This window comes from Sceloporus undulatus, chromosome 9 (genome assembly GCF_019175285.1).
Source record: "Sceloporus undulatus isolate JIND9_A2432 ecotype Alabama chromosome 9, SceUnd_v1.1, whole genome shotgun sequence".
In the NCBI taxonomy this organism is placed as follows: Eukaryota; Metazoa; Chordata; class Lepidosauria; order Squamata; family Phrynosomatidae; genus Sceloporus; species Sceloporus undulatus.
In genome coordinates this window covers 33744610-33761486 of record NC_056530.1, presented here as the reverse complement: position 1 = coordinate 33761486, position 16877 = coordinate 33744610, and the positions used below count along the sequence as shown (strand labels likewise).

Genomic DNA, 16877 nt, shown 5'->3' with positions numbered 1-16877 from the left:
AGAGCTTCTTCCTACCAGTATAAAGGTGGGGAATTTTGATCCTTTCAGTTACTCTGGATTTCATTGCCTCTTCTGTGATTTTGGTCCCTCCAGGCCCTACGAGGAATGGCTTAAGAACTGGGTATATTTACTTTGGAAATGACTGAGAGATGAAATAATAGCTGTCTTTCAATCAGGGACGTAGCCAGGATTTTGGGAAGGGGGGGTCCAGACTAAGTGCCACCATTTTAATGAGGCTTGAGTGCGGCGGCGTGGCAGCACACAACATTCATTTTATCTAACAGAAGGGGGGGTCCGGACCCCAAGAACACCCCCCCCCCCATGGCTATGTCCCTGTTTCAATATGTGAAGGGATGTGAGCAGCTTTAGAGACTAAGAAAAGAATCAATGGATTCTAATTATTAGAAAAAAAGATTTAAATTCTAGGCACCCCACTCAGTATGACTGACAGTAAGGGATTCAGAGGTCCAAAATATCTGGTGAGACAAAGGATGTGGGATTGAGGCTATATTTGAATTGGGGACTAATCCACCCTACCTCTCCAAGCAATGGACTGTAAATGTTAAGCCTTAGATCAGGACTGGGATTTATGCAGACCTTGATGTTGTCAGACTGCACCTTCCTGCAGCTCTAGCCAGCATAACCAGTGGGGAAGAATGATGGGACTTACAATTCACCAACATCTGGAAGGTTGCATATTTCTACCTTGCTTTATCATTTCGCTACCTGCACAATCTCATTTCTCCTCTCCCATTTTAGTCATTTCTTCTAACTTGCAACTTTTTTTATGGGACCTAAATATCATAAAAGCACCAGATCCTATTTGATCTTGGAAGCTAAGCAGGGTCAGCCCTGGATGTGAGATCACTAGCAAACACCAAAGAGCTATAGGCTATATTTCAGAAGAAGCAACTGGCAAAAATACCGCTGTGTATTTCTTGCCTAGGAGAACCCTATGAAATTCAATCGACAAATGACTTTATTATTTATTTATTTATTTATATAGCGCTGTAGAGTTGCACAGCGCTATACATAAAACAATAAATATATAAGAGTAAGCCTGCCTATGACGTATAATCTAAGAAATAATAGGATAATACATATAAAATACATAGCAATACAGGAAATGGTTCAATAAAACAGGCAACAAAAAGAACATCAAATAGCAAATGATAATCACAGAATGCCTGGGAACGCTTCTCTGAACAGGATGGTCTTCAACTCCGTTTTGAAGCAGGTTAAAGAAGTGATGGCCCTTGCTCATGGGGGAAGGAGGTTCCAGGAGTGAGGGGCAGCAAGTGAAAAGGGGCGAATCCGAGATGGGGCAGAGAGAATCCGGGGCTGAGACAGCCGACTTTGAGTACCAGAACGGAGGGCCTGAGTGGGAAGGTGAGGAGAAAGAAGGTCTGATAAATAAGGAGGGACCAGTCCATGGAGGGCTTTAAATGTCGACAGCAGGAGCTTATACTGAATGCGGAAAGGGAGAGGGAGCCAGTGAAGGGATGCCAACACAGGAGAGATGTGGTCAGAGCGATGGGTGGAAGTGATAATGCGTGCAGCTGAATGCTGGACAGAGATTAAAGGACGGAGGTGAGAAAGAGGAAGCCCAGCCAGGAGGACGTTACAGTAATCAAGTCGTGAGATCACTATGGCATGGACCAGGATCTTGGCAGTAGAGGCAGAGAGATATGGTCGGATTTTGGCAATATTGTATAGAAAGAACCTACAAGCCTTGGCTGTGGTCTGGATCTGAGGGATCCACGACAGAGAAGAGTCAAAGATAAAGCCAAGACTAAGGGCTTGCTGGACTGGTTGAATAGAAATGTTGTCCACAGAGACAGAAAAGGAGTGTTGAAGGGTGGGCTTAGGAGGAAAGACAAGAAGCTCCGTCTTGGACATGTTGAGCTTCAAACGCCGATGGCGCATCCACTGCGAGACAGCTGTGAGGCAAGACGAAACTTGCTGTTCAAGCCTTGGAGAAAGGTCAGGGGTGGAAAGATACAGCTGAGTGTCATTGGTGTACAGATGGTAGGAAAAACCAAAAGAGCTAATGAGTTTACTAAGGACAGTGTGTTGAGAAAACAGAAGGGGACCTAGAACAGAGCCCTGGGGCACTCCTACAGATAAGGGAACAGAGGACGAAGTCTGACCACCTGTGACCACTGCAAAAGATCTGCCTGACAAATAAGATCTAAATCAGTCGAGAACAGAGTCAGAGAACCCAAGGTCAGAAAGTATATCAACTAGACTTGAAAGCACACACATGGACAGAAAGATTATGAAGATCCTCTTTAGTGTAAGACCTTTTTTTAACAGCAGAATAGACTGTCTTGGAGGATGGTGGACTCTCCTTTTTTGGCAGTTTTTAAACAGAGGTTGGATGACCATTTTTTGGGAGTGTTTTAATTGTGGTTTTCTGCATGGCAGGAAGTTGGATGATAGCCCTTGCAATCCATTTCATCACAGTGATTCTGTGACATAGCCAGTGGCCTGGGATTATTGGAATTGAGGTCCAAAACATCTTGAGGGCCACAGGTTCTCCTCCACAGTATAAAGAGTATGGATTTAGGTCAGGAATCATTCAGCCTAAAGAGCATCCTCCTACATTTGAATCTGGCAGCTAGCATACCAGCTGTGGGTTGGCTTTCCCTGGAACTGAAAACGTCACCATTTTCCTTTCCCTTTCCTTCTAACATCCTTTTAGGGTGTTTGTGTATGTTATTGAGTATTAATCGCCTATCATGCATCTGGCCCAGCCATAATACCCTTTTCCAGGACACTTATTATAAGCTGTTTTAACATGAGCAGACCAATTTCATTTATATTTTCTCTTGCCACCTCCCATTCTTCCTCCAATCTTCCAACCTCCCATTCTTCTTCCAGTCTCCAATTTTATAAATACTCTGGAAACACCCAGAAAGGAGGAAGTTAAATGTTCTTTTTAAAAAAATACCTCTTTTGGCTTGTGTACTTCCATATACATAAGGAAGCCTCCTGAGTATGTATTGTTTATTCATTTATTGTATTTATACGCTTTCTCCCAGACCAGGAACCAAGGAGGCTTCCATAACATATTAAAAATATTTTCAAAAAATTCAGGACAAATTTTAAAAACACCACATTAAAGTACTGTAAAACTGATTTAAAAACTTAGAAAATGTAAAAACATAAAACATACATTTATGTTGAAAACCTTCCCTGCTTAAGCATTAAAAAGCGTGCTTAAATAAGAATGTTTTTGCCTGTCGGTGGGAGCAGCCACCAAGAAGGCTCTCTCTCTTTTGTGATGGTTGCAGGACCAAGAGAAAACCTTCCTGATGACCTTAAAACTCTGCCAGGTTCATATGGGAAGATGCGGCTTTTCAAATAAAACCTAAGTTATTAATGACAACTAGCACTTTGAATTGTGCCCAGAAAGAAACCTGGTTGCCAGTGAAGCTGTAGGAACTGCTCTTTTTATTTTTGTATGGTTCTGTTTTGATCCCAGATTAATTGCATTTTAAAAAATTGGTACCTCACCTTTCTCCTGACATGGAGGCATGAAACCCAAGACAGGTTACAACAAAATCAATTTGTTGTATCAATTTAAACCAAATAACCAAAAAAGTTTAGAAGAACAATTAATTAGCTGTCATGTCAGTACTTCATATGCCCTATGAGGAGCAACTTAGGGAGCTGGGGATGTTTAGCCTGGAGAAAAGATTAAGAGGGGATATGATAGCCCTGTTTAAATATTTGAAGGGGTGTCACATTGAGGAGGGAACAAGCTTGTTTTCTACTGCTCCAGAGAACAGGACCAGGAACAGTGGATCCAAGCTTCAGGAAAAGAGATTCCACCTCAACATTAGGAGGAACTTCCTGACAGTAAGGGCTGTTCGGCAGTGGAACAAACTCCCTCGGAGGGTAGTGGAGTCTCCTTCTTTGGAGGTCTTTAAGCAGAGGCTGGATGGCCATCTGTCAATGGGGATGCTTTGATTTGGATTTCCTGCATGGCAGGGGGTTGGTCTGGATGGCCCTTTTGGTCTCTTCCAACTCTACGATTCTATGATTCTGTGATTCCATTGATTTTAACCACGAAATCATAGAGCTGGGATCACAAGGCCCATCCAGTCCATTTCCTGCCATGTAGGAAAATGCAGCTATAGTACAGCTCTCCCAGAAAATGACTATCCAGTCTCTGTTTAAAGACATTCAGAGAAAGGAGAGTCCATCAGTTTCCCATGCAGTCTTATTCTACTGTCAAACAGTTCTTATTGTTGGGAAGGACTTCCTAATGTTTATGTGGAATCTTTTGTTGTTGTTGTTGTTGTTGTTGTTGTAATTTGGATCTGGTAGTTTCTGTTCTAGTCTTGAGAGCAGCAGAAAACAAGATCACTCCATCTTCTGCATTACATTCCTTCAGGTATTTAAATATGGCTATCATATTACATCTCTTCTCCAAGCTAAACATACCCAACTCTCTAAGCTGCTCCTGTTAGGACTTAGTTTCCAAATCTTTTAGTATTTTGGAGTCTCTCCTGTGGATGTTTTGAATAGTGAACCACATGTTTTGAACTGTGATGCCAAGGACCTGACCGCACATTCCAAAGCAGAATAGAGTAGTACTATCACTTCTTTTGGTCTGGCTGCTCTCCTCCTGTAGATTCAGCCTAGGATTGCAGTGGCTTTTTAGATTGCTGCATCAATTTGTTGACTCATGTTTAACTTGTACTCTACAAAGTCCTCTGGAACCTTTTCAGATGTACTGTTATCAAGTCAAATGTCACCCATCCTGTATCTGTGTGTTTAATTTTCCCTCCCTAAATATAGTACCTTACATTTATTTCTATTGAAATTTGTTTTGTTAGATTTAGCCTAGCTCTCCAATCGGTTAAGGTCATTCTGACTCCTGATTCTGTCCTCTGAGGTCATCTGAAATTTTGAGAAGCATGCTCTCTATTTATTATTATTATTATTAATCTTTATTTATAAAGCGCTGTAAATTTACACAGCAATCTTTTAGTTAGACGGTTCCCTGCCCTCAGGTTTACAATCTAAAAAGACACGACACAAAGATAAATGGCCTAAGATAATTTAGAAAGCATAACACTAAAGATACAGGTACAACACACATACCTTGGTTCAAACCTTCTTGCACAACTAATTTGTTGCTAAATGCCAGTTTAAATAAAAATATCTCTATTTGTCAAGGAGGAAAGGAGAGGAGAGTGGGAGACAGCCTAGTCTCTGGATGGAATTTCCCAGCCTGATTTTTCAGTTTCTTGAGTTTGATATTAAGGGGGAACAAGGGTTCACTGCAATGAAATGTTGCATTTGGTGAACAGTGCCACTTCCACAACACTCCATTCTGCTCTCAACCCCAGTTTTTCAAATTTTTATTCTTGTTGTTGCTATTGTGATGCTTGGTTATCATTGGATTTTTTTTGTTTGTTTGGGAGAAGTTAGAATTATAGTGTTGGAAGAGACCATAGGGGCCAATCAGTCCAACCTCCTGCCATGCAGGACTCCACAATTGAAGCGCCCTCGACAGATGGCTATACAGCCTCTGTTTAAAAACCTCCAAAGAAGGAGACTCTATCACCCGCTGAGTGACTATTTTCCACTGCTGAACAGCTCTTAATGTCCGGAAGTTCCTCCTGAGATTTAGGTGGAATCTCTTTTCCTGTAGTTTGAATCTATTGCTCCTTGTCCTAGTCTCTGGAGCCGTGGAAAACAAGCTCTAGAAAATAAGTTGGCTCACTACATTTCAATATTTAGAGCTTTTTTTTTTTGTTCTTCTAAAAAAAAAACCATCTAGAGTTCCACTAAGGGCTGGAGCAGATGGGCAGGAAAAAGCGGCTCAATTCTGCATTTTCCAAAAGCAGATTGAAGCCCCACTGCCCACACGGCCTGCTCCCAAGGTGTGCAAGATACCCCCAGGAAGATCACATAGTGTGGCGTCATCCATCATGTATGCCCACAAATCCACCACCTGCAGCCTCCAAGTACCTCCTACGTCCTGCCCAGATGCCATTCTATTGGATGGCTGCTCCTTTGAACGGTCGTACAGTCACATGTGCGATGCTTCACTGGTACAGAGAATCATGCCCCTTTCATCCCAGCCCCCCTTCCCCAGTTGGGCTGTTTGTTTTTATGTATGTTGTAAATACATTCATTTGAGTTGTTGCACTTTCTTTTTTTTTATTTTTTTATTTTTTGCTTTGCTGCAGCCGTGCATTGGCCCCGGCTGTTTATATGCAGGTAGGAAGATAACAGCATCATAGAGTTGGAAGAGACCACAAGGGCCATCCAGTCTAACCCCATTCTGCCATGCAGGAAATCACAATCAAACATCCCCAACAAATGGCCATCCAGCCTTTGTTTAAAGATCTCCAAAGAATGAGATTCCACCACTCTCCAAGGGAGTGTGTTCCATTGTCTAACAGCTCTTACTGTCAGGAAGTTCCTCCTAATGTTGAGATGGAATCTTTTTTCCTGTAGCTTGCAACCTTTGTTCCGGGTCCTATTCTCTGGACCAGCAGAAAACAACATCCTCAGTGTGACACCCCTTCAAATGTAGTGCTATCCTATCACCTCTTATAAAGATCTCTTCACCATGCTGAACACACCCATCTCCCTAAGTTGCTCCTTATAAGACAGGGTTTCCAGACCCTTCACCATAATGATTGCTGACATTCTCCAGCTTGACAACATCCTTTTTTAATTGTGGTGCCGAGAACTGGACACATTATTCCATGTGAGACCTGCCCAAAACAGAATAGAATGACACCATTACTTCCTTTGATCTAGACACTTCTATTGATGGCAGCCTAGAAGCTCATTCTATTGATGCAGCCTAGATGTGCATTTTCCAGGCTAAGCTGGAGTATCCCAGGTTCTTTTTGTTCTAGTTTTTAGTCCCAGAGTGCAGCTTCATTTCAATTTCCACCTGCTCTGGAGGCTTGCATCGTCTAAACACCCCACCTTGAAAGTGGCTGGAAGCTGCTTTATTTTGCCCATCTGCTTCACTTCTAAGTCTTGTTTTTCAGTGTGATCCCATTTTGTGTACATTTGTTTTGGCACTCATTCCCTGAGTTCACTATTAGGAATTATGAGGAGTGCACTGGACTACCTTGCAGGGTGCTTGTAAGGATTAATTGGATTACTTTCAAGCATTATATATATGTATATGGGTATGTGTATATATGTATGTATGTATGCTCCAAAAACTGCATATATATTTGATGTTAATATAATTATTGACCATCAATAATTTTGGACAAGATAGATAGATAGATAGAGAGAGAGAGAGAGAGAGAGATGCATTTTTGGTACATTCAAAGATCCTAAGTTGGTGTATGTAAGTTTACACTAACCCCAGGCTGTTAAATGTTTTTATGCAGAATACCCGTTTTATTGGCTAATTATATAATAATTAAAAAGCAAACACTCCTCTCCTTTTCCCTCTGTCTTTTCAAAACAACTGGGATCCTTTCATGTGGCAGTGATGCCCCCACTCCAAAAGCCCACAGTGACCCACATTTGCAGAATTCCAGGGAGACTGGGAAATGTTTGGAGATTCCTGTGAAATGCTGTTTAGTTAGCACAAATGTAAGAAGATGCTTAGCTGAGCTGCAAAGGAAAAGAAAATAAGATAATTTCTGCCCTAGGGTGGGACACCATTTGATCAAGGGTTTGCAGACTCACTTTCAAGATATGTTTTTCAGTGCCAGGGCTCAGTTCTGAAATGTGTGAAATAATAATGCTTTATTAGCATAAGGGAATTGGTTATTATGAGGTGCCTGGATGCTTTTCAGTCTGAGTTAGACAACTTTATGCATTCTAGTTCTCTTGTTGGCTGTGGCTATGGTAGATGAGAATGTCACCTCCTGTTTGGGAGATGAAGATAATAAATATAATGACTATAATGAAGATAATATCAGCATTCAGTTACTTGATAACCAGAGGATAGGTTCAAATGCATTTTGTTATAAGCAGCAGAAACTAGTCATCTATCTCTCATGTATAATTCTGAGAAGCACCTGCCTTGCCATGAAGCCCGAGCTTTCAAAAAATAATAATAATAATATTAAAAATCACATTGTTGATCATTAACAAATTATCCTTGAACATGTGCAGAATGTTTTTATCCATACCAACAAATAAGTTGCTGTATATTTTTCTCCTTTAAGGCAGGGCTGTCACTGCAGATGGGTGTGGGTGCAGATCACACCAGGTGACACCTCAGAGGAGACATGTCACCCAGTGCACTGGTGAGAAGGGGTGCCAAAGTTTTGGGTCTGGTGGCTTTCTGGCTGGCAAGAAAGAGAGTCTCTTCCTTCTTCCACCCACACAGTAGCTCTGTCAAAAAAAGGTTCCTGGGCCAGCAGGAGCAAGTGATGAAAGTCTGGGTGTCCAGGTCTTGTGGCTTTGGTGGTGGGAACCAGAAAGGGAATCCCCTCACTCTCTTGACCAACCAGCACCTCCGTCTTCTCCTCCAGTCCTTTGGCGGTAGCAGTAGCCTGGTGGCTCAACCCTGCACATACTTCTGCTATTGCTGCATGTTCCTTCAGGGTGCTATGGGACCCTGAGGAGAGGAACGACAGCAGCTCATCTCTTCCCTCCTGGCATTGCTCATCTCTGCAGGGCACTATGGTGCCCCAAGGAGATGAGTAACATTGGCAACAGCACTCAACCTCCCCTCCACCTTGCCACTGCCACTGTTTGTCTCTTTGGGGCACCACAGCCCCCCAAAGAGATGAGTGGCAGGAATGTGGAGAACTTGGCCCTCCACCGCCAACGTGATGGACTTGGCGAGTTTTTAACTTACACACATATACATGCTCACATGTGTTTTGTAGGGGATGTTAAAAAAATGATCCGCACTAGGTGTCAAATAAGCCCATTATGTCACTGTTTTAAAGAAACATACCATATATATTTGACTGTAAGTTGATCTCATGTATAAATCAGGGGCAGGTTTTGGGGACAAAATTATGGATTTTGTTATAACCCATGGATAAGTTGATGGTAAAACTTAAAGGCAAGGAGCTAAATAAATAAATAAAGTTGCTAAAGGATGAAGCAAAGGAAAACAATGCCAAAGAACTAACAAAATTACAACAAGCATAACTATTTGTGCTCAAACTAAAGGCTGGGTGGATGAGAAGGTAAAGGGGGTTCAGTGTTTCCAGGACAGATGACACCAGTGAATGGTTCCTTTTGAATTGAAGTTAAAGTACAATTCTTAGATTGACTCATGGATAAGCAGTTTTTGGGGGTCAACTTTTTGACTAAAATTTCTCGTCATATACATGCGTATCTACAGTAGATTGTGGACCAAAAGGTGTTAGCTTCTGAGTTGTGTTGACCCCATTACTTTCATTGTTAGTGGAATCTGGAAGCAATGCCTCAATGCAACACACCTACACTATATAACTGTTGTAAGTGCTCTTTTAGATAAAACTGTTCATCTCTCTACTTGACAGTTGGTATTCTTGTGCAAATCTTTTGTCTGAAACCATGACAAGCCATAAAAGCGACACAAGCCCTCAACCTTTGGTTCTGCAGATGGCTCAGGTTCTGCAGATTTCACTTCCCAGAAGCTCAGACAACATGAGCAGTAGTCAGCAATTATGAATGTCCAAAACATCTGGAGATCTAAGGTTGAAAACTGCAGGTGTCAGTGATGCTGCCGCAGATGCACCAACAGTCAACCTTTGTATAAGGCCACTTCCTGGGTTCTTATTGTGGGAAAGACTGTAGTCTCAGGTTCAATCCAGTCGGACTCTGATGAGAGCAAGTCAAAATCTGTGAGAAAAGAATTAAGATTCAAATAATTAGATTGTCCTTACAGGAAGTACAGTACTGCAAATCCTCAAAGGCTGTAATTTTAAAGGCTTAAATCTAATTGTTAGTCCCCACTGGAGTAGACCCACTGAATCACTGGGAACATGGTAGTATTTATGTAAAGATTCAGTGAATGTACTACAGTGATGATTAGCAGTTGGATTGAGACTCAGAGCACCCGGTCCCTCTTTCATCTCAAGTTATACATATGGGATTTCTAGGCTACAAGCTTTATTCTGCTTCCCTCCCTCGATCTATGTAGTTCCATAAAATGTGAGCCAGTGTGGTGTAGTGGTTTGACCACTGAACTACGACTCTGGAGACCAGGGTCCAAATCTCCACTCGGCCATGGAAACCCATTGGCTGACTGCGGAGTGACACCATAGCTGCTGCTGGGTGGCTTGATCACGCCACTTTTGGCACAGAGCCGTTTAGGTGCTATGCCAAAATGATGTCAGCATGGCACAAGCTGTCTGAACAGTCGCGTAACAAGATGGTGCCCAGGCAGCGTGGGGAGGACTGTGAGTGTAGGGACGCTCAGCCCTCACCCCACTCGCAGGACAGCACTTTTTGCTATATCCACGTTCCATAAAAAGAGCTAGCAGGTGTCCTTATAGAATGGAATAGTCAGTGTTTGGCCCTGAGGCTGCATGCACCCACAGGCTGTTTTTGAGGCCCTCCATTCCTCCAAGGTCCCATGGCAACACTTTTCCTAGCTAGAAAAGGAGGAGAGATGGATTGCCTCCTAGAAGCTTTCAGGTGCAGAAATTCATATTTTAAATAGATTAGCAGGGGTCTCTTAGATTCACATTTTAGATAGATTAGTAGGGGCCTCTTGCTCTATCTGTTCATAAAAATCGAATGTTTCAGAACCAGCAATGGGCTTCCAAGTCCTTGTTTGACAATTGTTGGCAGTCTCCTGAATGGTCTAAGTCAATGGTTTCCAAAATTTGGTCCTCTAGGTATTTTGGACTTCACCTCCCAGGATTTCTGACTGCTGGCTAAGATGGTTGGGACTTCTGGGAGGTGAAGTCCAAAACACCTGGAGGACCAGAGTTTGGAAATTGCTGGTCTAAGTGGTAGGAAATTGGCCCCAGATCTACTGCACTTGCTTCCCTATCCCTCTGTATAGGTAATGGAAAGTAAAATCATAGTCTGTATCATGAATATATTTTTTAATTGTCTGGGTTCTTGGTAATACAGTATTTTTTTAAAGCCAACATTGCTTATATATTTTCCAATTTTGCCTCTTTAGTGTGATGGCTAACAATTTGCTTCTTGAATATGAAGCCTGGTTGCACACAAAATGAAAAGAATGCTGAATAAGATCAGGTTGTGGAGTTCAGTGCACAAAATAAACAAGAACCTGAAAGTACGTTCATGCAAAATCAATGTATTGGATACAGAAGCCTTAACTCCTTTTTGAGACCCAGTTTTCTCCACCCCATATTGGGATAATGTCATTGTTCCACTCTCTTTATCTTTTGCTTCTGATGAATAGCCCCATCCTAAAGGGTAAAACAGTTTTTGGAAGTGCCTTGTCATGCAACCACCAATATTTTATATCAGCAATGGAATGGTTCCATGGGATTTTCCCTCACTGTGCCAGATCTTGATCTATTTTACTTTAAAAACATTTTTATACTGTTTTTTAATCATTTATCAGAGCTTCAGGGCAGTGTGCAGCAGACACGAATTGCAAGAAATGAATAGTTTCCAAATGGTTCCTTAGAGAAGGAGAGACCTGAGCCAAGTCTGTGTAGTTGTTTTCATTGACTCAGGAAAAGTAGTTGAATGCCAGAGCATGACAGGCCCCAGATCCAGTCTCTGTCTTGTGCAATTTAAAAGGCTCAGGTAAAAGATGAGGGGGGAAATCCTGCACCTAGATGGAACACAAATCTGGTCTCTTCAAGTGACTTCTTGCTCCCCTTCCCATGCATTTCTCTTTCAGTGCCGAAGAATCTGGGGGAACTGTCCATAGTTCTGAATTTACAGATGAACAGGGAAGTGTTGTTTTCTGCCTGCATTCTTCCTCAGCGTGCCCCTTGGAGGAAGCCCACTTTCAATTCGGAATGGTTTACATCCAGCTGAACACAGAATCATAGTTGGGAAATTCCCCAAGGGCCATCCAGTCCAACCCCATTCTGCCATGCAGGAATATACAATCAAAGCACCCCTGACAGACCCAGCCTCTGTTTAAAAACCTCCAAAAAGGACATTCCACCACACTCTGAAGCAGCAAATTCCACTGTCAAACAGCTCTTATCAGGAAGTTCTTCCTAATGTTGAGGTGTAATCTCTTTCCCTGTAGTTTGAATCCATTCCTCCATGGCCTAGTTTCTGAAGCAGCAGAAAAAAAGCTTGCTCTATCTTCAGTATGACATCCCATCCAGCTTGTCAACATTCTTTTTTGATGGATGCAGTATTCCAGGTGAGGCCTGACTAAAGCAGAATAGAGGGATACTATTACTTCCTTCCATCTCAACATATTTTTTTTTAATTCAGGCTAAAATCACATTGTCTTTTTAGCTGCCTCAGCACATTGTTGACTCATGTTTAACTTGAGGTCTGCTAGCATACCTAGATTCTTTTTGCATGCTGTGACTCTTTGACAGCAATGGTAGAACCTTCCCCAAAACTGCTCATTTTTGGTGTGCAAAGATTATTTCATATGGAGAAACATATAGCCCAAATATGTTGTTTTCCCACCACAGTATGGAAGAGGCCAATGGAGCCTCTTTTCACCATTTGAGTTATAGTCTTATCTTTTTTCCTAGGTCTGGATAAACTTTGTGCTGGAGTATTGTGCAAGATGTTTTTTCAACAGTGATGCATTTCAAGTAGACAGGTTATTTACAACCTGGAGGCTTCCTTTCTTGATTCCTGATTCTCTGCTAGATTCTGGACTGGATAGGTGCTTGTGTTATTCTTTCCCTTTTCTTCTATCTTGCTATGTAGCCTCTTCAACAATAGCTCTGATGCTTCCACTTGGCACAGAATCTCTTCTGTTGCTACAGAATGGCTGTTGAGTGTGACAAACTGAGTTTGATCTCTGACCCTGTGGCTATCATGCTTGTGTCCAAACTCTGCACAAATTCTGGGTTTAAAGTCTGTTGATGGAGGCGCAGGAGTCTGCTTCTCCCATTCCTGCCCCAGAACAGCTTCTGAATTCAGGATGGCAAGATGTAGTGATGGGGACCATTTAAAAAGAGGTTGACAACTGTGTGGAGAAAACATCTATTAATGGCTCCTAGTTATGAAAGTTGTGATATTAATTGCAGTGTCAGAGTCAGTGTGACTCTCAGTATCACTTTCTGGGGAGCTTGACTATGTACTCATGTGCTACTTGTGGTGATACGCCTGGAGGCTTACGGTTGGCCAGTGTATGAACAGAACACTGGGCTATATATACCTTTAGTTTGATACAGAACAGCTTTGTTTGTCTTATTATGTGATTACGTCTAAACCCAGATGTTCTTGGGTTTATTGTTGTGACGTGCCTTCAAGTCAACTCCAGCTTATGGCAACCCTCTACTACAGTAGTTTCCAGCCTTTGGTCCTCCATTTCTTCTGGACTTCAGACCCCAGAAGCCCCAGATAACTTGATTAATGGTCAGGATTCAGGAATTGTGGGATCTGAAGTCCAAAACATTGGGAAACACTGCTCTACTAAGATTTTTTTTGAGAAGATTTATTAAGGGGAAGACTTGCCATAGCCTTCTTCTAAGAGATAATGTTATTTGCTGAAGGTCACAGAGTTTATTTATTTATTTATTTATTTATTTATGTTATTTATACCCTGCCCTTCAGCCCTAAAGGCTATCAAAGCAGCTTACAATTATTATTTTTAATCAGACAGTTCCCTGCCTTTAGGCGTACAATCTAAAAAAACACGACACAAAAGGAGAAGGGAATGGTGGTGGGAAAAGGAATGAGGTCCAGTGGTTCTTCTCTCCTTCTGAGGCCTGGACCAAGGCAGATGGACTGGAGGGAGGGCTCTTCTTCTTCAGGCTAGCCCTGGTGGAGCTGGGCCTGTCTGTTCAGAGAGTGGGTTTTCAAAGCTGAATGGAGATTTGAACTCTGGTGTCCCAGAGTCCTAGTCCAACACTGAAACATGTGTGGCCATTGTGTGGCATTTCCCATAGCTCCTTGCCATTGGCTGTGCTGATTAAAGGTGATGGAAATTGCAATCCAACAGAATTCCCCATACATGGACTAAAAATGTGTATTTCCACCTTTGGTCCTCCAGATGTTTTCAACTTAAAATCATAGAGTTGGAAGAGACCACAAGGACCATCCAGTCCTTCTCCCTTTCCAACTCCTGGAAGTCCCAGACAGCATGGCCAGTTCTCAGCAACTGTGAAAGTGGAAGTCCATTCCCAGAAATCCATAGCACTGAGCTGTGACAATTAAAGTGGCATTAAACCGGATTGTTTCTGCAGTGTGGATACGGCCTCCATCATATCCCTCCCCCCCATCTTTTTACTTCCTTTGAGATCTATGCTGATATCTATCATCTTGCTGCCTCTGGGTGTGGGGGTTGGTTTTGATGTTTGATGGACGAGGAAGAAGGAAAGGAAAACCCATGAATGGCGAGTGTTTCTGGGGGAGACAGGCTGAGACAGGAGAGGAAGCAACCCAGTGGCATGGCATGCCTTCTGCTGAAAACACACACCAGCATGAGAGCGTCGCTAAGCAACTCCAACTGGTGCCTGTAGCACACAGTGGGACTTGACAGGTGACAAGTGCATTTGGTTGCCACTGGAAAAGGAAGGGGAAATAAAGAAAGGACAACTCTGTGTGTGTGTGTATGAATCAGGGGCTGCTATTCTAATGAGCGTTATCATTGGAACTGTAGTTATATCAGTTCAGGGCACTGTATTTGTCTTAACTTATTTCTGCCTTAGGCTGCATCCACTCTGCCGAAATAATCCAGTTTGACACCACTTTAACTGTCATGGCTCAATGCTATGGAATTCTGGGATTTGTAGTTTGTTGTGGCAGTGGAGTGGAGTGGAAAATAATAATAATAATAATAATAATAATAATAATAATAATAAATTTTCTTTATATCTCCCGCTTCTTCCTTCGGATCAAAGCAGGATTACAACAGTAAAAACATAATAAAATACATAGATAATACAAAATACATCAATCAAAAATAAAAAGGGGAAGAGTTGTTACAGTATTGCTCACAGTCATAAGAATCGAGTCATCATATTCAGATGTTCAAAATCAGATTAGAGGAGATCCGTTGGATAGGCCCACCGGAAGAGATCCATCTTCAGTGCCCTCTTGAAGGCTCCCAAAGAAGGTATAAGACGGATCAATTCTGGTAGGTTGTTCCAACCTAGGGGCCATCACAGAAAACATTTTACAAGAGGTGGTTTTCAACCTGGTTTTGGGGTGTTCTAATATTTTTGTGCCAGATGTCCTGAGAGTGCGGGGCAGATTATGTAGGGAGAAGCGTTCCCTTAAGTAACTCGGGCCCAGGCCATGTAGGGCTTTATAGATAATAACCGACACTTTTCATTGTGCCCGGAAGCTAATCGGCAGCCAATGTAGAGATTTCAACACCGATGTAATATGCTCTCATCTCATGTCCTGGTGATCAGTCTGGATGCAGCATTCTGAATCAATTGGAGCTTCCGAACTTGGTACAAAGGTAGCCCCATGTAGAGCGCATTACAGAAATCTAAACGAGAGGTTAGCAGTGCATATACTACTGTTCCAAGCTCCCCCTGAGCCAGGTAGGGACTCAGTTGGCGTATCAGCCAAAGTTGACACCAAGCACTCCTGGCTATCGTCTCCACCTGAGATGTCAACTGTAGAGACGAGTCCAGGAGTACTCCCAAACTGCGAACTTCATTCTTCAGGTGCTGAAGATACCACAGAAAGCCAAAAAGGCGAACAAATGGATCCCCAAAACGATCAAGCCAGAAATCTCTCTGGAAGCCAAGATGACAAAACTGAGGCTGTTGTACTTTGGGCACATCATGAGAAGGCAGGACTCACTGGAAGAAACAATAATGCTAAGAAAAGTCGAGGGAAGCAGAAAGAGAGGAAGGCCACATGCAAGATGGATGGACTCTATTAAGGCCCTGGGTATGACTTTGCAGGAACTACCATATATACTCGTCTATAAGTCTAAAAATTTATGCTCAAAAATTGACCCAAAAATCCCAGGTCAACTTATTTACGGGTCACTATGGAAATGTGATAGCAGTTCTTTCAGATATCCCAATGCATGCAGAGAGGAGTTTAACAAGAAAGAGCCAAGCCGGATTATGGCCAAATCCATAATTTTGGCCCCAAAACCTGACATTGACTTATGCATGGGGTCAACTTATAGCTGAGTATGTATGGTAAGCAGAACAGTAGAGGACAGAGAGTCTTGGTGATGTTTCATCCACAGGGTCACCATGGATCAAGACTGATTTGAGGGCAGTTGATAATAGAGAAAAAAACAAATTCAAGTCTCCAGGGCCAACTATATCCAAGGGAACTAATTGTTGAAGAAAAGAGATACCCCTAAACATTAAGAAGAATATCCTGACAGTAAGAGCTGTTTGATAGTGGAAGATGCTACCTTAGAGAGTGGTGGAGTTTCTTTCTTTCAACAGAGGTTGAATGGCCATCTTTCAGGGGTGCTTTGATTGTGTATTCCTGCATGGCAGGGTGTTGGTCTGGATGGCCTTTGGGGTCTCTTCCAACTCTGACTCAATGATTCAGTGGAGGACAGGGATTCTTACAGCTGTCTCACCCGTAGTGTCACCATGGGTCGAAATTACTTGAGAACAATTAACAGCAAACAACAAAAGTACAGTCGGCCCTTCGCATCTGTGGGGGTTCCGTTCTAGATTCCCCCCCCCATGACAAAAAAAAAAGGACCTCAAGTCCTGTTCTTCTGAATAGCATTGTGCCCTACACATGTTTGCAAAGGTATGGCCATGTACACAGCCACCATTGGGGAGGACAGGGCAGGGCCATCTGTGGATGCCTCAGTCCTCAGATGGCAAACTGTGGTTGGTGAGGGCTGACTATATGAT

General features: G+C 42.5%; 1 protein-coding gene across 3 annotated transcripts in view; it reads left to right on the top strand.

Moving 5' to 3' along the window:
- The first annotated feature begins 12230 nt into the window (after positions 1-12230).
- Positions 12231-16877, top strand: part of CNIH2 (cornichon family AMPA receptor auxiliary protein 2) — a 65018-nt gene continuing 60371 nt past the window's right edge. For all 3 annotated transcript variants that reach the window (XR_006100714.1, XR_006100715.1, XM_042439681.1), the window contains exon 1: positions 12231-12259. Coding sequence is in view for 1 of the 3 variants with exons in the window: in XM_042439681.1 (XP_042295615.1) it covers positions 12242-12259 (18 nt within the window). In the remaining 2 variants the exon portion in view is untranslated. The remainder of the gene's footprint in view (positions 12260-16877) is intronic.